This window comes from Elgaria multicarinata, chromosome 10 (assembly GCF_023053635.1).
Source record: "Elgaria multicarinata webbii isolate HBS135686 ecotype San Diego chromosome 10, rElgMul1.1.pri, whole genome shotgun sequence".
Classification (NCBI taxonomy): Eukaryota; Metazoa; Chordata; class Lepidosauria; order Squamata; family Anguidae; genus Elgaria; species Elgaria multicarinata.
This window is the reverse complement of record NC_086180.1, coordinates 53,932,748-53,953,650: the sequence shown is the minus strand read 5'-3', so window position 1 is coordinate 53,953,650 and position 20,903 is coordinate 53,932,748. Positions and strand designations below refer to the sequence as shown.

At 39.0% G+C, this 20,903-nt stretch overlaps 1 protein-coding gene across 3 annotated transcripts in view; it reads left to right on the top strand.

Moving 5' to 3' along the window:
* ATP8A1 (ATPase phospholipid transporting 8A1) overlaps positions 1-20,903 on the top strand; it is a 234,655-nt gene that overhangs the window by 29,646 nt on the left and 184,106 nt on the right. For 2 of the 3 annotated variants that reach the window (XM_063136399.1, XM_063136398.1), the window contains exons 6-9: positions 2,139-2,179; positions 8,809-8,882; positions 14,454-14,523; positions 15,106-15,233. In XM_063136399.1, coding sequence (XP_062992469.1) covers positions 2,139-2,179; positions 8,809-8,882; positions 14,454-14,523; positions 15,106-15,233 — 313 coding nt within the window. The remainder of the gene's footprint in view (positions 1-2,138; positions 2,180-8,808; positions 8,883-14,453; positions 14,524-15,105; positions 15,234-20,903) is intronic. The other variant, XM_063136400.1, reaches the window with a different exon arrangement.

Below are 20,903 nucleotides of genomic sequence, written 5' to 3'. Positions count from 1 at the left end.
GGCTTTCTTGTGTCATGCCAGTGCCTGTCACACTGGATAACCCAGACTATTGAAATGGCTTACGCTTTGGCTGGCCTTCGCTTGTCTGAAACAGTGACTGTTCATTCAACTAGTGCCCCATTCAACCAGCATTTTGTAGGGCAGTGCCCTTACAGGATGTGTGCAGAGCAGCGACATGGTCTACTCCGTCCACGTTTATAAAACATTACAATCTGGACATCTGGGCAAGGCAGGTCTGCTCGTTTGGAAGAGCAGTTCTCTCCAAAGTATTCAGATGACACACCAACCCGCCTCCAAGGTATGTTAGCTTGCTAATCGCCCATATGTGTGATGCATAGAGACCACGAAGAAGAAATGCAGGTTGCTGACCTGTAACTGTAGTTCTTCGAGTGGTCATCTATACATTCACACAACTCACCCACCATCCTCTTGGTGGTGTATTCTTTGATGTTCTTTAAATTATCTTATTTTATCTCTCTCTATATATGCTTATGGAGCCACAATGTCGGACTCCTGTAAACTCAGGTATAGGCGGGAACCGCGTGCACATGCGCAGTAGCGTTCGGGGATGGTTCCCGCCCAAAACATTATACTAAGCTATTTGAGGTTCTGGTCCAGGTTTCAGCACGGGCGCAGAGCCCATATGTGTGAATGCATAGATGACCACTCAAAGAACTACAGTTACATGTAAGCAACCTGCATTTTCCGAACACTCTTCAAAGGCAGCCCCACGTAGAGCACATTACAGTAATCCAAATGGAATGTAACTAAGGCATGTGTCACCGTGGCGCACTAGCTTTAATTTTGAAAATGCACTCCTGGCCACTGCTGAAACCTGGGCATCCAGGCTCAAGACTGAATCCAGGAGTACACCTAAGCTGCAAACTTGTATCTTCAGGGGGAATGTAACCCCATCCAGCACAAACTGAATCCCTATTCCCTGATCTCCCTTTCGACTGATCAGGAGCACCTCTGACTTGTCTGGATTAAGCTTCAATTTGTTTGCCCTTATCCAGTCCTTTACTGCTGACAGACACCAGTTTAGCACCCAAACAACTTCCTTTGAATTGGGTGGAAAGGAGAAATAGAGTTGGGTGTCATCAGTTTACTGGTGACACCGCACTGCAAAACTCTGGACAACCTCTCCCAACGATTTCATGTATATGTTAAATAGCATGGGGGAACAAAATGGAAACCTGAGGGACTCCACAGGCCAATGGTCAAGGAGTCAAATAGAAGTTCCCCTGCACCACCTTCTGGGTCTGCCCCTCCAGGAAGGAATGGAGCCTCTGTAAAACAGTGCATCCAAGTCCCATCTCAGTAGGCAGCCCAGAAGGATACCATGGTCGATGGTACTGAAAGCCGCTGAGTGGTCCAGCAGAACCAACAGGGGCATACTCTCCCTGTCCAGTTCCCGGCATAGGTCATCCACCAAAGCAACCAAAGCTTTATCTGTCCCATAACCAGGTCTGAAGCCAGAGCTATCCAGGAGTTGCTGGAGTTGGGAGGCCACCACACACACCTTGCCCAAAAATGGAATATTGGAGACTAGATGGCAATTGTCCAATATGTTGAGGTTCAAGGAGGGGTTTTTTTTAAACAGAGGTCTTACTACCACTTCCTTCAGGCAGGCTGGAATCCTGCCTTGGCGAAGGGAGGCATTGACCACTCCAGTTACCCAATCGGCCAGTCCCCCGCTGGCTGCTTTTATGAGCCAGGAAGGGCAAGGATCTAGAATACATGTAGTGGTTCTTTCCTCTCCAAGGATCCTGTCCACATCCTCGGGCTATACAAATTGAAAAGTGTCCAATAACACTGGACAAGCAGGTGCCAAAGTTACATCCACTGCATCTGTATCAACTATAGTGTCCAAGTCAGAGCAGATCCAAGCGATTTTTTCTGCAAAGTGCTGGTCTCTATGTTGGTACACAAGTTAAGGGGAAATAATTTAAAAATAGTTAGTGTAATTTTATGTTCCAATGTAACTTTAATTTTTAGTTGTTTATCTAACATTTAGAAGGTTATAATGGGTTTATAAGTAATTTGTAAATTATTTAGTTAAAATATAAATAAAGTAATTTTCTATTTGATTTGAGATATCAACATTTGTATTTTCATTGTTTTTTTTAATTGTATAGTGCTGAGAAATGGAGCTTGGGAAATTGTTCACTGGGAAAAGGTATGTGATCTGCTTTTCTTGAGAATACAAATGTAAATAATGGCCCAGTTCACATGTAACAGAAGCCTCTGTGGGTGAATTTCCCCATAGGGCTTCTCGTTGTGGCAGCAGCCACCATTTTGAATATTTGAGCTGCAATGGGCATGCTGTAGCTTGTCATTATGTGCAAACCCGTGGAGGGTGGGTTGTTGGGGTGCTTGACAAGCCACCCAGAACCTACGAGCTGTTTTAGGTTTGCCACACTTGAGTTCTCAAAATGGTGGTCGCCACTGCAATAAGAAGCCCCCCAGGGAAATTGACCCAAGGTGGATTCTTGTTATGTGTTGGACCAAAAAACTATGAATAGCTTTATAAATACATGGTAGTGCTAGTTTCCAAGTTATTACAAAGCATTAGTGGAAGATTTTGTGCAGTATAGATAGGTGTTTTTTTTAGCAGTTTTTATGCTTGTGCAAATGAAAGAACATCTTAGGATATCATTTCACGCCTTTTGTGCAATGACGTAGTGTGAGGTTAAACAACTCTTCTATGACCTAGAGACACCTTCAGCACATCAATAGTACCTTTGGATTCAAACCACTATGTTTACCATATTGATTTACTTTGATTAAACTCCTATTAGTTGTTTAGTTGAAAGTTCTGCTTACTTTTTCATAGACTACATAATGTTCCAGTATATTTCATTTCATTTCTGCTGCGTGGTTTTATCCTGGTTGTGCTTTTTTATACTGTATTTTGTATTGGTGTTTTTAGACTGTTGGTTGTTTTATTGTGATTTTAATTTTTGTGAACCGCCCAGAGAGCTTCGGCTATTGGGTGGTATAAAAATGTAATAAATAAATAAAATAAAAGAGAAACTTAGTTTTATCTGTGACAATTACCCACAGATATCCATGCAATGCTATGTGAAGGCAATGGTGTGTAGGATTTGGTGCAAGGAACCCGGTGCCTTTAAGAAGACACCTTGTATCCTTGCTTGGCACTCTGACCTGGGCCTTGTCCCTGGATAAGGGCAACAGCAACTATCAGCACTGCTTTGTCAGCATTCAAATGAAGCCCTTGTACAATGCTGCTCTGCCACACAAGGAATTTTGTGGGAGCATTGGTTACTAAGAGATCCTTGTCTTATTATAAAGGGTTGCCAAATTGGCTTTCTCTCCTTAGTATCAATGCAACATTGTGCTAACAAAACACTGTAAGAACATGTAAAGGCATTGGTTCTGGTGATTAGTATAGGACACTGCTTTAACTGTTTTGGTACAAGCCCCTGTCTATGATTTTGTTGCCCATTAAATGTAACCTGATTGAAGAGTTTGCTTATGAATAAGTAAGCAGTAGACAGATGGAATGCAAAATTTGCTTTACATATTTCACTAAATATTTAATCAATTGTGCATAGTCATGAGAGAGATTAATTTCTCTTTCAGAAATTTGATTAGATCAGGGTTCCTCCATATAAACTTCATTTTGCAGACAGGAAAGGTCTTCCCAGCTATTATCACTATGTTGCAGGGACTTCAGCATAGAGCAGACAGACAAAGATCTTTAAAAAATTGTTTATATTCATTCTGGGAAAGTTCTCTATCTGAGGCTTAGAAGAACTGCTGCCAGTGACTGGTATAAACTAGACTAAAGATCTGACTCATTATAATGCTGCTTCATGTATCCAAATCACCAGACTTGGTTGTGGCATATCTCTGACCATGAGTCATAAAATTAGCTTAGAAGATGTCAGCCTATTAAATATATAGGGAGAATATAGGAAGATGTACTTTAGTTCAAAATAGAATTCAGATAACTTTTGAATCTCTTTTCAAATTCCAGCCTAAACAGTTTGCCAATTTTAGAAGACAATGCATATTTAAATAAAGAAAAAGTTAAGGGTTGTTCTGATAGTTTCGCATTTTTAACCAATTCCTAGTTTTCTTTCAGGTAGATGTTGGAGATATAGTTTTAATAAAAGGCAAAGACTATATACCTGCTGACACTGTACTTCTTTCATCAAGGTAGAGATGCTTATCAATGCTTCCAGTGTAGAGGCTGGTTTCTCTATCCTGCCTTGACTTTATAATTACTCCAAGGAAATAAAGAATAAACAGTATGCTGGCAGCATGCAAAAAACCCCCACACCCTGCAATATTGCATTAGTGAATTACAGTTTTACAGTATTACAAAATTAACTAATTTGAATGGATAAATGTCTTTATAGGATAGGGGATTCCAAGGTGTTTGATTCTATTCTCATTTCCGTTATTCACATAAATAAATTGTTAATTTGCTGCATAAAAATGGTTTTTGTATTGAAAGTTACTTATTTGGAAGACAAAAAACATTCCTTCAAAATTATACTGAGGTTACTGTATTCATAATTTTGTCATATCAACATGAAAAACATTATGCATAATATTTTTAAGGTTGAATCTTAAAGGTTGTTTATCTGTATTTCCTTGGACAATTTTATCTGCAAGTCCATATTGAATATGTAGAAGCAATTTTTTCAAAATCTATCTGATTGGATCATTGCTTGCACTGTATTTTTGAATAGACTATTTTAATTATGTTAAAAGACTTTTGAAAATGCTAGGTGAATAATTTATTATAATTTCATTGCATTTTGGTTAAAATGATGCATCAATTATTTGAGCCTGTGCAATAAATCTTTACTAATATGAGTTGGATTGTGGGGCCAGTATATATTACCATCTGCACAAGGTTTTCTGTCTTAATTTGTATTTTATTTTCAACTCAAGTGCCAATACTTTTAGTGTACATCACAAGTACTACCCAATATTTCATGACAACCATTCTAAATGTAAAAGAAGAAGAAGAAAGCATGCCTGAATTAGAGGCCTACCTATTTAAAAGGTAGGGTTAAGATGAAATGCCACTCCTTTTTCTTTGCCCCATTGATGAACAACAAGATGGAGGCATCTTAATGATTCTTCACGAGAACATATTTATCCCCTGGCACAAGCACAGCTTCTTGTGATGGCTGCCATTTTCCCCAGAATATTCCTCTGGGCAAAGCTACATTATTACATAGCATTGCTTAGAGGGGCATTTGTGAGCATGGGATTGAGGGGGTAGATGGCAGTAGAGTGCTGTTGCTACTGCTGCTGCAAAACACAGGTAGTGGCAGCAAAAAAAAAAGGCAGGAGGTAGAAATGTTGTGTCCCTGTTAGACAAAGGTTCTTTTGCCCAGGGGCGAGATCCAATTAGCCCCAAAGCACGACTCTACTTTCACAACGACAGAGGGTTCAAAAAGCGCTTTATTGATTTAAATCAAGATCTGAGCTCTAAAAGGCGAGTGGTCAGACAAAGAAAACAAAAGTTAAGTACCTTTATATAGTTAGTGTCTGGGCTTTGCCCAGTGACAGTGTTAGCCAATTAGAACATAAAGTTTAGCATAACAGTTATCTTGCTCTGTATTCCTTTCGTCTTACAACAACCAACACTGTTCCTTTGTTCCACATCAACAATGACCTTCCAGGCCGGAGCTAGGAGTAACAGTTTTTGTTAGATAAAGGGGGAAACAAGCTGACACCTATGGATAGACGTGACTTCTCGCTTGCTGTGAAATGCCTGCAATTCTACTTCCTTTCTAAAATGGCTTCACTTTGGCTAACATAGCTTTATTTTTCTAACAGTTTCCCCCCTTTTAAAGCAATTTAAAACTCAAGCTGATTTTACATAAGTTCTTTCAAAATCTTCTATGGCTAAAGCTTCATAATGCATATACATCTGGCGATGGATTACAGACTTTAGAAGATTCTTCATAAGGGACAATAAACAGGGGAGACAAAAGGCTAAAATGAGCAAAATCATTACAATAAGACATATTGCAATAAATCCTTCTTTTAACCATCCAAGATTTGGTAACCAACTAGTAAGCCATCCAAACAGGTCATAAGTAGGAGGTTTTCCTGTTTCATGAAAGACCTGTACTGCTTGCTTTATTTTCTTTACATCAGTTTCAATTCTGCTTTCTTCATTTACATAAAAACAACAAGATTAATTAATTATGGCACATACACCTCCTTGTTGGGCCAATAACAAGTCCAAAGCCATACGATTTTGCAGGACTACATTACTGAGAGAGGAAACTTCAGTTTGCAAATTCTCTATAGCATCCAGTGTACCTTTTCTAATTCTAGTGAGATGTTCTTGACAGCTTTCTCTAATTCTGCTACCCCTAGCCTAGGAAACATCCATCGGGTAGTAGAATGAAATCCAGTGTTGCGTCTAGCTGAAGGGTTAGCAGTTCTTTGGACAATTCTATGTGCAAAGCTACCAAAATTGGTTATTTGGTTAGAAGTAAGGTTTTTAACAATGTGTAGATTTGGCACAGCGAATGATACAGTACATCTTCCTTTCCACTTGGGAGGAAGGGCTTTATACAGATTTTCTCCACATAAAAAGTACAATCCTTGCTCAGCAAGAAAGAGAGAAAGGATATACCCCCTTACATTAACAGCTTTGCTTTAGCCGTAGAAGATTTTGAAAGAACTTATGTAAAATCAGCTTGAGTTTTAAATTGCTTTAAAAGGGGAGAAACTGTTAGAAAAATAAAGCTATGTTAGCCAAAGTGAAGCCATTTTAGAAAGGAAGTAGAATTGCAGGCATTTCACAGCAAGCGAGAAGTCACGTCTATCCATAGGTGTCAGCTTGTTTCCCCCTTTATCTAACAAAAACTGTTACTCCTAGCTCCGGCCTGGAAGGTCATTGTTGATGTGGAACAAAGGAACAGTGTTGGTTGTTGTAAGACGAAAGGAATACAGAGCAAGATAACTGTTATGCTAAACTTTATGTTCTGATTGGTTAACACTGTCACTGGGCAAAGCCCAGACACTAACTATATAAAGGTACTTAACTTTTGTTTTCTTTGTCTGACCACTCGCCTTTTAGAGCTCAGATCTTGATTTAAATCAATAAAGCGCTTTTTGAACCCTCTGTCGTTGTGAAAGTAGAGTCGTGCTTTGGGGCTAATTGGATCTCGCCCTGGGCAAAAGAACCTTTGTCTAACATCCCCATCTTTTGCCCTAATGGCCCTCCCACAGTTCAGATGAAAATTCTTCAGCTAGCACTTTCGGAACAGCCCTAATAAAACACAGGAAATATAACAATGAAGGGTTTCCTGCAAAACACTGGATATTAATTTCAGTCTAAATTTGTATTCTTTCTTTGCTTCAGTGTACAAATATGTGTATAGGATTTGTAGAATTGAAACTCTAATCTAGCAAAACACAATGTTGCTTCCCTCCACAGCCTCCTTAGAGGCTTGGTGCCCGCTGCTTCAGCCATAAAGTGCCTCCCAAAAACCTAGAATGTGATCAATACTGTAAGATTTGACAATGCTTATCACATGTTCAGCAACAGGAGAAAGGTGAACCAAAATAAAAGCTAGTGCCAGTTCATGCCACATACATAACAGGCAATCAGCACTATTAGTGCTGACAATACTGATTATTTGTTAGGTGGTATTTATATGTTTTTCTATAACTGTTACCACCATCACCATTTGATGTTGGTTATAGGACATATGTTTTATTTCTTCACTGGTATATATTTAAAGCATATCATAACATAGTGACCCTGTTCAGACAACATGTTCAGCCATAGTTAGGCTGCTAACCCTTTTGCAGTAAATGGTTAGTGAGCATGTTTAAACCATGGTTATGTAGCCACTATGGTTAGGAATGGTTCAAATGACACGCTAAGCCATAATGTTCAGCCCAAAATGCTTAATCACCTTGGTTTAGGGTGTCATCTGAACAGGGTCAGTGTCACTATAATAAATAAAATTCTTATTGAAATCACTCCCTGTATTTGTGTGTCAGCATCCAATGGACCTGAATGTGGGTGAAGACTAGAAAAGGGTCACAAGAAGTATTTCTGACACAGAAAAAAGCTGGAGAGGAAACAGCTGCTTCTAGGGACCATTTTAAATTGGAACAATCATTAAATCAAACAGCATCCTGTTCAACTTTAAAACACCAATACACAGGATTTTAATTTTATTGTTTTCTTCCCTCAGTATCCAGCTGTACTCCTATAGGAATATTTTAATTTTAAGCAAAATAAAATCTTTTATTTGGGGAAATCAGACAGGGATTTTTATTTTTACAGTAATCATTTATTTTAATTTCTTTACAAAATATGGGAATATGGGTTCTCCAGAAGAACCCTAGAATCTAATAGTTATTAGTTCTGCTCTGATAAACATTTCAGATGATGCAGACCCCAGTGTTTGGGAAGGAAACCAGTAGGAAGAGATTCTTATCTGCATCACCAGTTTTTTGCCTTGGCTAAATATACTTAGTGTCTTACTTGTAATATTTTAAATAATTAGATGTGTACATTAAATAATTAGATGCTTACATTTTAACTATTTTTCAGGGTAGTTTTTCTTTGAGTTTGTGCCTAAACATCTATTAATTTAAATTCTGATATGTAAATATTGTAATCATATTTCCCTGATCTAATTTAAATAGATTTTGAAAAAAGCTATCAAGGATTTATTAACATGCTTTGTATAGTAATTTCCAACTTTCTATCTCTTTTTGTCTTTTGTCCATTTGATTTCATCCCTTGTTATTCTGTTAAAATCATCTTAAAACTGTGATATATAGGTTGCGGTAGGGGAAATAGTGAAAGTGACCAATGGGGAGCATCTCCCAGCTGATCTCATCAGTCTGTCATCAAGGTTAGAATGAACTAGTTTTAAAAGATATGTGTATGTGGGTCCTATGCAACAAATTAAGTGATAGAAAAAAAGATATGTGCCATCAGTTTTTTATAACATGCTAATTGTATCTAGAAATTCAGTTATAAAAAGAATACATTAAATTTAAATGAATGTGCAAAAGTTTTGCTTGAACTAAAGCAATATTATTGCTTCACTTTTATTTATGTTTAGGCTGCAATCCTATGCACACTTCTTTGTGGTCTGTGTGCATCACACATATGGGTTCTGCTCCTGCGTTGAGCTCGTTTTGGAAAACTTCCATAGCTGAGGCAAACGTTTTTGGCGGGAACCCCTCCCACACTGTCCACTGTGATGACTCCAGGTTCCCGCCCTTCTCCTGAGTTCTCTTTTGACCGCCTTGCTGAAAGGTCATCTTGCTGGGAACTTCTGTCTATCTCGTGAGGAAAAAGCTTTAGAGTGCTGAGGGTTTTAGTTTTCGTTTGTTTTTAGTTTTAATTGATTATTGTCATTATTGTTATTATTTTTGGCTATTTTACCCTCCAGCGATCTGGGATTGCGTTGGGGTGTGTGTGTTTCACCCGGCTGTTAAGGCCCCTTTTTGAAAATGTATTGAGCGTGGCAGCAAGCTTCCTCAACAGACAGACATTCTCTGTGTTTGATTTGTTTTGGGAGAGGCTCGTGTTGTCGAGACTTATCGCCACTGTATGAGATTCACTAAACAGACTAGGGGCTCATCTACACCAAGCAGGATATTCCACTATGAAAATGGTATGAAAGCAGTATTTAAAAGGCAGGAGCCACACTACTGCTTTGTAGCAGTACTGAAGTGCACTGACAATTGGGGCCCATGACACATACCATATACCACTTTCAAACCACTTTCATAGTAGGCTAACTGCTAATTCCAGGGCTTCCCTCCAGAGTATCTACACTCAGAACGCTTTGGTTTTTCAACGGAGAGAGTTTTATGACCATGATGTCTAGGGACATTGTTCTCAGTTCCCTCCGTGAGAGAAGGGGACAGAATGTCAAATGGGTCACTTCCCCCAAGAATGCCATATCAGCATGGAGATTTGCATCAGTACTATGATGGGAACACCTGTTATAATAGACATGTTACTTCGATACTGAGCCTGTTAGACACCGGCCATCTCTTTTGGTATGATTTTGAGACCTCAATTGGAAAATTGAGGACCATCTACTCAGTACCAACAGCTTTTGTCGATACAGATGCCTTCACAACCCACGATGGATCCAACACCTTCTTGACATCGAGCACCTCCACCTGCATAGATATTGAGACTGTCACCAGAAGAAGGTAGGTTTTTTTGCAACTCTTCCCAGTTCCACCAAGATTGCTGTCGTTGCAACCTATGCACAGGGCTTAGCTGTTAGTGTCATGGATGCGTTGATCAGCTTGGGGAAGATGTATTGGAGCATAAGAATAGAACTGATTCCCCTCAACTTTGCTCTCTTCTGTATCACCTGATGATGTAGTAGATACACAGGGCGGAGCCTTCTTCGGAGGACCTATACCACTTTTCCGATCAATTTAGAGGATGCCCAGGCTCTTGGTATTGAGACCCAACAACCCTGTGAAAAGATGCAGGATCCTGTATCTGACGCTGTATATTCTGAGATGTCGACTCCACTGTCGATACTTTCCCTTACAACGCTGTTTCTGACAGTTAAAAATTCCTGGAAGGCCCCTTCTTCAATGGCTCCGACATCAAAAAGGTTAGAATTTTTATATAAAGTCCAGAAAAGGACAATTTTTTTCTTTATGCACCCGTGTCCCAATTCAATATTAGTCCAGTTTTTCCCAAGGGAAATCTCAGAACGTGTATGCTTCTCCGACGGACAAGGAGGGTCACCGCTTGGATCTACCAGACCACCAAGTTTATTCATCTGCTGCTTTGGGCCTCAGTCACAGACTATCTCGCTATGATGTCCAGATAACAACTTTTCTTTAAAAAAAACCCACCAGACTCCCCATGCAATTGCCTTCCAGAGGAACAGGGGGAATTGGCTAGTGTTTTTTTCAGTCAGAGGCAATACCTGCCACCTCACCGACTGCAAGTCGAAAGCAATGGTGAGCACTGTGGCACTTCGCAGGCATGTATGGCTACAATTGACAGGTCTCACTCCAGAAGGTAGGTCAAAGACTGAGGACTTGCCATTAGATGGCAAAGGGTTGTTCAACACAAAGACAGATGAGGCGATGGATGCAGTCCAGAAGCTAAAACGATGGCTAGAAAGATGGGTATGCCACCACAATTCCATCTGCCATCGTGCAAACAGAGACATTGGTTACGTCAACAGCCATATTACCATCCGAAGCAATATTCTGATCGCTCGTCTCGTTTCCTGCAACAGTGGCAACAGAGACAACAACAGCAATACATGCGCTTCAAGCAGTCTCATTAGAAATCAGTCATTGTCTACCTCAGTTTACTTACCCTCCTATTTTTTGGTCTGCTCCTCTCCAGATTTCTTCAACCTATTCTGGATTCGAGACTGCTCAATACTTACATTAGAACCAGGAAATTCCAGATGGCCACACTGTCCTCGATAATGCTGTTGTTTCAGAAGGCAGTTTGGTTTGCCTCCATAGACTTAAGGGATGCATACTTCCATATAGCCATCTGGAACTCTCACCAGAGGTACCTCGAGTTTATCATCGGTACCAACGTGTTTCATTTTTGGGTGCTTCTGTTCAACCTAAGCACACACCCCAAAATATTGACAAGATATATGGCTGTGGTCTGTTTGTTCAGATCATTGCTTCTAGTGGCATCTTCGAAGGGAATGCTATCGAAGGCAGTGGGACTAGTCCTCAATTTATTGAGCTCTTTGGACCTCATAGTGAACACAGAGAAATCCAGACTCACCCCGGCTCAAACAATTCCATTTATTGGAGCCATCCATTTATGAGACCAGCAATTCAGTCTCAAGGAACTGAGGAGAAGGGCGGGAACCTGGAGTCATCACAGTGGACTTTGGGGGAGGGGTTACCGCAGAAAAAGTTTCCCTCAGCTATGGAAGTTTCCTGAAACAAGCTCCATGCAGGCACAGAGCCCATATGTTCTGACCACTCGAAGAACTAGTTACAGGTAAACAACCATTATTTACTACAATGTAAGTCATATTGAAAGCAATGCACATAGCTCTTAGTCAACATGCATAGGATTGCACTGTAGCAAATGCAAATATAAGCATATTTGGACATCCAAAATTTGCTTTTCTTGCTTTCCTGTTATGTATTTATACTACATTTTTATAATAAATAAAATATTATAAAAGAAACTTCTTTTGAATGTTTCTATCTGTACTATTTATTTAAAGTTTAACTAATAATGTATATTTGTACTACAGAGAACCTCTTGGTTTCAGTAACTTTATATAACACCCTGACAGTGCAGTCCTATACATGTTTTCTCAGAGGTAACCCCCACTGGGTTCAATAGGACTTACTTCCAGGTGTGTGCATGGGATTGTAGCATAATTGACATATTTATTGGCAGACTTGTAGAGGACCTGCAGCACAAAGTTAAATGTTGCACACTTTGTACTGCATGCAGTTGGCAAGTTGTCATATTTTTTGTTCATGAAAGTACTGCATGCTTCTTTGTTATACTTCAGATTTTGAATAATGACTTTGATTTGAACTGAGAAGTAAATGTCATTATTATCTCCAAGAATGCATGTAATTGGGCTTGATCCTTTAAAGTATATGCTTTAATCCTAAAGTATCTGTTTATTTCCAAAGTCCTTCACAAGATATGCAGCACAATGCCGTGCATGATAACTGAGAAGTAAGCCCATTGATATCAATGGGACATATCCTTATATAAGTGTGCAAAGGATTGTAACTTTACAGTGCAGTCCTTTGCATATCTACTCAGAAATAAGCCCCATTGAAGTGAATGGGACTTATTTCCCCATAAGTGTATAAGATTACAACTTTAGTTTTTATTTCTTAAAACGTGTGAAGTATGTCAGAATTTAAATATGTGCGAAGTGACTAGTATACTGAACTAGTCTAGATTCTAAGCAGTAGTCAATCATTTACATTTACAGAAAAGATGGCCTGGGGGGTGGGGTGGAATCAATATAAAGTTGAGGAATTTCCTGTCTAAACGTGGAAATATTTTGCAATTCCATTAAATAATATTGTTTACAACTATGTTAAAATTAGATAAACAGTATTATATATACTTTTAGGGGCCATGCTAAGATATAGATTATTTAGAAGATGGAATTCTTGTTCCAAAAATTCTGACCATTTGAGTCTCCTCTGTCCCATTCTCAAACCATCCAACTGGAAACATGCTGTAAAAAACTGGAAATGTGCTGTAAAAAAGTGAGATTTTTAAAATCTACATTCTGTAACAGAATACATACAGACCTGTGTTTGTGTGTGGTCACTTATATTGTGAGAGACAAGTGTTCTTGCAGAGGCTCAGACAGTACTAATAAATATTTCTATAAGGTTTAAATAGTTTGATTGTATTCTAAAGAACCTGTTCTTCATAAGAACTTTGAGCTATTGGGTAGTATAGAAATATAATAAATGAACATGAACAAGAAATCAAAGGCTTCTGCATGTAATAGAGCTATTTCTCTTATCTGAGAAACTTGGGTAAGGCTGAAATAACACAACACTAATTATATGTAGTGTTTCTTCCAGTAATTCAAGTAAGTTGCTTCTTTTCTCCTGTTGAGGAAAGATAGGACATGGTATATTACGTAATGACCCATTTTGAATGTAATTCTAAACTATAGTTTGGTGCCAAGTGAAAGATCTGGCATGACTTTAAGGAGATCAGAAGCTTCTGTTATTAAACTAACAATCACATCCAGACTAGGTAAACCATAGTTAGTTTAAACTGTAGTTTGTTAATAAGCAGGATCATAAAACAGTTTGATTCTGGTTTGTTTAAACAACCAGAATTTAAACTAACTAGAGTTTTTTCCAATTTCAACATAACAGTAAACACTGGTTAGTTTAAACCAGGAAACAAAAGCTCCTAATTTCCTCCTTGTGGCCATAAAGTTTGAATCTAAGACGTCTGCGTGAAGAACATTAAACTGTATCTGGAATTCTTCAGGTTATGCAAGCTGTTTCGCATAGCAAGGTGGTCTCTGTGTGTTTCATACTGGCACAATTGTTTGTGTAAGGAATTGCATATCTCTGCAGAATAGTTGGTTGTTTTGTGTTACACAGTTCTCTGGATAATGACCTTTGCTGTCATATATTTTTATTTAGTAGCATACTTTGCCTAACACTTTTCAAGTAAACTCTTAGGAGTTGCAATATTCTTGCTTTTTAAATTACTTATTTAAAGGCAGTATGAATCAATTGTGCTACCTTTTCATATAATGTATTTGGTGGTATTAAAAGAACATATTTTGGTAATCATTTTCTGAAAATGTAAACGACACGCTATGTTTTTAAGAAAAGAAAAGAAAAGAAGTAACACTGTACTAAAGAATGGTGTTGCATTTCAATGGACATGTGTTCCAGAATTATTAACTTACAATAACGGATTATCTCTTTTCTATAAGTGAACCTCAAGCTATGTGCTACATTGAAACATCAAATTTAGATGGAGAAACTAATCTAAAAATACGACAGGTAAGAAATAATTCACTCCCTATCAAATCTATTTATGTTGATTTAAAGAGGTTTTGCTCACAGGTATTGGACTATGCATAGAAGGTAAGATAAAGCAGTATGACAAACCGAGAGGAACGTATGGTGGGAGGAGAACCTTCATTCAGGACCAGAGACATGTATGCAACGCTTCTGAACTGCATGTATACCACCGAATAGTTGTTAAGTGCTGCTGCTGTTGTTTTCCAAAGCTAAAGTCCATTTGAGTTGCCTTCTTTGAAACAAACCATGGTTAATGTTAGCTACAGTCTTTGCTTCAGATGACACAACAACCCGTAGTTAACAAAAAACAAAAAAGCTTTCAAAAGCTTTCTCCCAACCACAAGAGAGAGAAAGGGGGGAGCACATGAGCTGGAAGCTTGCTGTAACTCCTTGCTCGAGCACGCCATGCTTATACCATGGTGTAGCTGTGTGGCTTGCAAATGCAGCCAATAAATAAAATAAATGGCTGTAAAAACTAAAATATATGCACCGTTGTTATCTTGACTGTTCTTTACTGGATTGGTTTTTGTTATAATATTACGTACAATTTTGTTTAAACAGGGTTTGCCGTTGACATCTGATATAAAGGACATTGACAGTTTGGTGACACTTTTAGGCAAAATTGAATGTGAAAGTCCTAACAGACATCTCTATGACTTTGTTGGAAATATCAGATTAGAAGGGCATGGGTATGTAAATAATTAAAATTATATCTTTTCATCACACCTTGCAAACCTGTAGGAAAATAAGATATAAATGAATTTTAGTGCATATAATAAGCAAAACTTATGCTTCAATAAGACATCTATATTTTATAAACAGAAAAGAGCTTTGTCATTGCAAGGTTTTGTATATTTCTAAACAGGAATATACAAAACCATATGCAGCCAGATTTGAGACCTTTATAAGTAAATTATATATTCTGGCTTCCTTTTGTAATCGTCAGCTTTTTCTGCTACAAGAGTGTATAGAAATACAGAAGTTAACCCCACTCCTGGAAAACATCATTCTTCTTACTAAACGTCATTGAAGATTCTGAAAGAAGTCTAATATGCAGAATTCAGTTATAGAATTATTTTTAGAGAACACAGTGATCAGTTCTGTACTACTATTATTCCAAAGCATATTTTTGATTACACAAATGGGGATGGGGCACAAATAGGCCATGTGCATGCAATAGTCAATACACATGCCAGAGACTTTTTGAGAGGGACACCATGTATAGGTGTTTGTGTGCTAATGTTAGAAGCTTCCAAGCCAAGATGAGGAAGTTGGAGTGCTTGGTTTTAAAGGAGAACATAGATATAGTGTGCATAACGGAAACATGGTGGAATGGAAAGAACCAGTGGGATATGGTCATCAGTGGATAAAAACTCTATAACAGCATTCCCCACCCTGTCCCCTCCAGATGTTTTGGACTCCCATCAACCCCTTCCAACATGGTCAGTGATTATGAATGTTGGAAAATTAAGTCCAAAGCATCTGAAGGACACAAGGTTGAGGAAGGGTGCTTGCTCTGGAGGTGTTGCTGTATACATCAAAGAGGGCATAGTGTCAGATTAGAAACTGATAAAGAGCAGACTGTGGGTGACAATATCAGGCCCTAAAACTAATTTAGTACTAGGAACATGCCATTGTTCTCTGATCAAAATGCTCAGGATGATCTTGAGATGGAAATGAAATTAGGGAGGCATCCAAAGGGTTGCAATGGTTCACTTCAGTTACCCTCACATAGCCTTGTTAAATGCCTGTTCCCAACACAACAAAGAGTTTTAAAAAAATCTAGTTAGTCTAAATTGTATTCTAGAACGCAGGGGTAATCCAGTACAAATTGCTTACTTGGACGTTTAAAAGGCTTTGGACATAGTCCCTCACCAAAGATTCATGAACAAACTTAGTATTCAGGAGTTAAGGGGAGAACATTTCTTATGGTTAAAGTATAGGAAGCAGAGAATACAAATAAATGGTCACTTCTTGCAGTGGAGGCTTGTAAACAGTGCATTCCCTCAGGATCTGTATTGAGACCAGTGCTAAGCCAGCAGTGATGTAACCCCAATGTGTTTCTGCTGTGAAAAAGGCAATTTTTTTGTTGGCAATCATTTGGAAAAGAATTTAAAATAAAAATACCAATATCATAATGCCTTTATACAATTCAGTGGTACGACCGCACTTAATATACTTTGTACAGTTCTGGTCACAACACTTCAAAAAAGATGTACAGCTGGAAAAGGTACAGAAAAAGGCAGCCAAAGTAGTCAAGAGACTGGAGCAAAGGTTACAATATTTGAGGTGGGGGTTAGCTTAGAAAAAAACCAGTAAAGGGAAGCATAATAGAGGTGTACAGAATTATGCATAGTGTGGAGAAAGTAGACAGGGAGAAGTTTTCTCTGTCTGACAATACTAGAATCTAGGGTTGCTCTAATGAAGTTAAATAGTGGGAGATTCAGGATAGATGAAAGGAAATATTTCTTCACATACTGCATCGTTAAACTTCCATAACGTAGTGACAGCTGCTAACTTAGGTGGCTTTAAAGGGGGATTAGGCAAATTTATGGAAGAAAAAGCTACCAATAGTTACTAGTCATGGTGGCTATATATTGCCTCCAATATTGATGACAGTATGTTTCTCAATACTAGTTGCTATAAAATATAAGTGAAAGGGTGCTATTGTGCTCATGTTCTGATTATGAGCTTCCCATAGGCGTCTAGTTGGCCATTGTGAGAAAGAATGCTGAACTAGTTAGGCCGTTTGATTCATCAGATCTCATCTTAAACTCTCACTAGAGAAAGACAATTTTTCAATTTCCCCTTCAGGTCATTATTATATTCTCAGCATTTTATTTCATTTTACACAGTCATACTGACCATCTTATGAAGTAATTCTATAACTATGTAAAGCTCCATGATGGCATCATTTTACTGACTGCTTCAGTTTCCTTATTTGTGGGTATTGATACAAATTTATTTCTCCCCATATTAGCAATTTGGGGTGCAATCTTATGCATGTTTAGATAGAAAAAAGTCCTATAATTCCCAGCTTCCCTCCAGCCACGCATGCTGGCTAGGGCATGCTGGGAATTGTAGGACTTTTTGTGTTTAAACATGCATAGCATTGTGTCCTTAATTGCTTTAGGTTCTTCTGTATATATTATTTTAAAGTTGCTTTTTTCTGACCCAGTACCTACTTCTTAACTTTTTATGTCCTGTATTTATTTGCTGGTTTCTTACAGATGCATTCCTGGAACTTTTCAATCGCAAGAGTGTGGATCTATTATAATTCTACTGTACTTCTCGTTAAAGAAGAGAAAAAAACACTTACTATAATTCTTCTCTGAAGGTAATAATTATAATAGATCCACACATCAGTTTCCAGTAAAGAAACAATGTCTTCTTTGATTTGCTAAATTAATTAATTGAAATGATAGTTGAGAGTGCAGTTGTTCTCCCTCGTAGATAGGGACATTCATAGATGGATTAGGTCTCACCTGGAAGACCAGAAAAGCAGGGCTGAAAAAGACATTTCTTTTGGGGCATCGACTCCCTACCAGTCTCTCTTCCTGCCTGAGACAGGATGGAAGGGGTTTTCTTTCACAGCTTCTCATGGCTCTGCTTCAATAATTATTTTAAAGTATTCATGAAGAAGTGATTTTAAAAGAGCAAGAAAAGAAATTATAACTGGGTAGTTTTCAAACTCTAGTCCTCCTTCTCTTTCTGTGCTTCATTCCCCTTGTAGGAGCAACAGGGAAGGATTTCAGAGACCTTCATTCCTGCCACTGGAACATCTCCATACTTTGATTGTTTATGTGCTGTTCTCTCCTCCTGAGGAGAAGATAGTGGATTGTACTTTGCTCTGACATATTACAGAATAGCTCCTCAATGAGCAGCAAAGCCATGCCTGGACTACATCTGTGCCTTAGGGGACTGAAGCCATAGCCAGCTCTAACTGCAATCATATTTTCACTCTTTATGAGGGCAATGATGAGATTGCTGCCTAGGGTACTTTGTATATAGGCGGGATATAATAATAATAATAATAATAATAATAATAATAATAATAATAATAATAATAATAATAATTTGTGTCACCTTGCCTCACTGTGAAGGAGCAAGTGTTCACCCAGAATTTTTCAAATGTCTTAAGGCTACCCTTGATTGTCACTAAACTAAAGCTAGTAAGAGCAAGTTCTGTTCCTGCAGTTGCTGTCATGAGTGCTGCCATAATTCTTACAAGTGGGGCATGTTGAACCATTTTTGAGCAACAGGTCAAGAAGCCACCACAGACAGAGTTGCTGGTATTTTGTGACCGCAGAGGATCACTGAGACAGGATGGCTTCATTCTCCCCATTCTAGGGAAGGAGTCGATCCAGGGTTAATGCTTGTCCTCCTTATTTCCCCTTCTTCCTCCAAAGGCAAGACTTCAGGCCTCCAAAAGTGCTTTTGGTTTTTCAGGGTACCTCTCCTTTTAAGAGTGACAAATCTCACCTCGTCCTCATCATAGTCTTCCTGAAGCAGCACTCAAAACCTAAGGTGTTGCCCTCTCCATCTCTATCCAGGAGCATGCCCAGTTCTATTGTCAGATTTCCCTTTGTCTTCTCTGTAACCAAGCCTTGCATTTAAATACTTGCCTGGTTGCCATAGGCCACAAGCAAATCCATCTAGGCAAATATAAAGCCTGGCCAAGGATGGATCTCTCCATCCCCTCCTCACCAGTCCACTTGGTTTTCATCCTGGCTATGTCTATTCTTCAGCTCCATCCCTCCTCTGCCAGCCTGCTTAGTAGATGGATTTTTCCCTAGCTTGCTAGAAGGCTAGTAGCCTGTGTTGTCATGCTGGCCACAGATGAGGGAGCTTCTCCACTAGGGTCAGCATGGAAGCATAGGCCATGGTAGCCTTCATGACTGTTTTTTTGGACAGTTCGGATTCATCTGTGTCTCTGACTATAAGATCTCTTGATCTCTTAGCCTGCATTAAGGAATGTAAGATGTGGCCCCAACTTGTCATATTCTTCAGCTATACAGTTTCCTGATTAGCAAAAAAAAAATCTCTTTATTTCAACTCAGAGGACCCAGCACCTGGGACTTCTTTTGGACACTAACAGGAACAGGTTATTTCTTCTGAGGTGAAAGGATTTTAACTCTTGATCATTAACCCTTAAGGTCAGAAGGAGCCAATTAGCTCATCTCCAGTCCTTTGCCATTCTCCTGGAGATGATATTTTCCAAGTTGGACTGCCTTCCATGGTGTCACCTTTGCTGAAGTCCTCTTCAGACTTTTCTGCTTCCCTTTCAAAATCAAATCACTTTTTGACTGAATCCTCACATATGGCTTCCTTTAGAGGTTCACAGATCTCTAGGCATCTAACCAAGACAGTTTCCTTTGCTCAGGAGTCCCCAATTGTTCCCCTGGCTGGAATTATAGTGACAACAGATGCCAGTCTTCCTAGCTGGGGAGCACATTTCAGAAAGGCTTTGGCTCAGTGACTTGATCTCTGAAGGAATCCTCATATAACATGAATTTCCTGAACTTTAGGCAATCTGCCTAGCCCTAGAAGCCTTCACTCCATTTGTTCATGGAAAAGTCATATTGGTTCTCACAGGCAACATGCATGCTGAACTTCCATAAACAAGTAAGGAGGGACTTCATCTCATTAGGATCTCTTGGAAGCAATCACCCTATTCATATTCACCTTACTTCTGAGAAAAGAGTTCAAACAGATTAGCTCAGCTATCAGTCAGTCAGAATGGCCCTGAATCTGGAAGATTTTGTCAAATATTATTGAGGCTTGAGATCTCAGTCATAGAACTCTTTGCTAGCTGTCAGGTGTCCCTTTATGTAGACAGACTATTATAAAAGAGAGTGGCCTTACTGGATGCCCAAAAAAGAACCCTAGCCAAAGAGTCCCTTGTATGCTTCCCTCTTCCCATGACCTTGAAGTCAATCAGGGAACAGGAAGTATACATAATTTTCATCCATCCCAAATGCTCTTAGTTCTCTGACCTTGTGGTTCTCTCCATTTAGCCTCCTTGGCAACTTCCAGAAAGTCCAGAGTTGTTCCACCAGAGTCCTCTTCTCCATCCTCAACCACAACTGACTGCCGGAAATTTGAAGTCCTCAAGGTTTTTGAACTGGGATTCCTTTCCCTAAAACTTGAAGTCTATGTATCCTCTGCTCTGATCCCTCCTTTATTCCTAAGATTAATTCAGCTTTGCAGAAAGTGCCGGAATTGGTCTGATCTTGCTTCTGACTGCATCCTCCTCCACACACACACCCCAGAATGAGAGTGCCACTCCTGGATATTTGCTTTGCCCTCGATTTCTATGTGAACTCTACTAGGCCAGTACATCATCATAGGACTGTCTT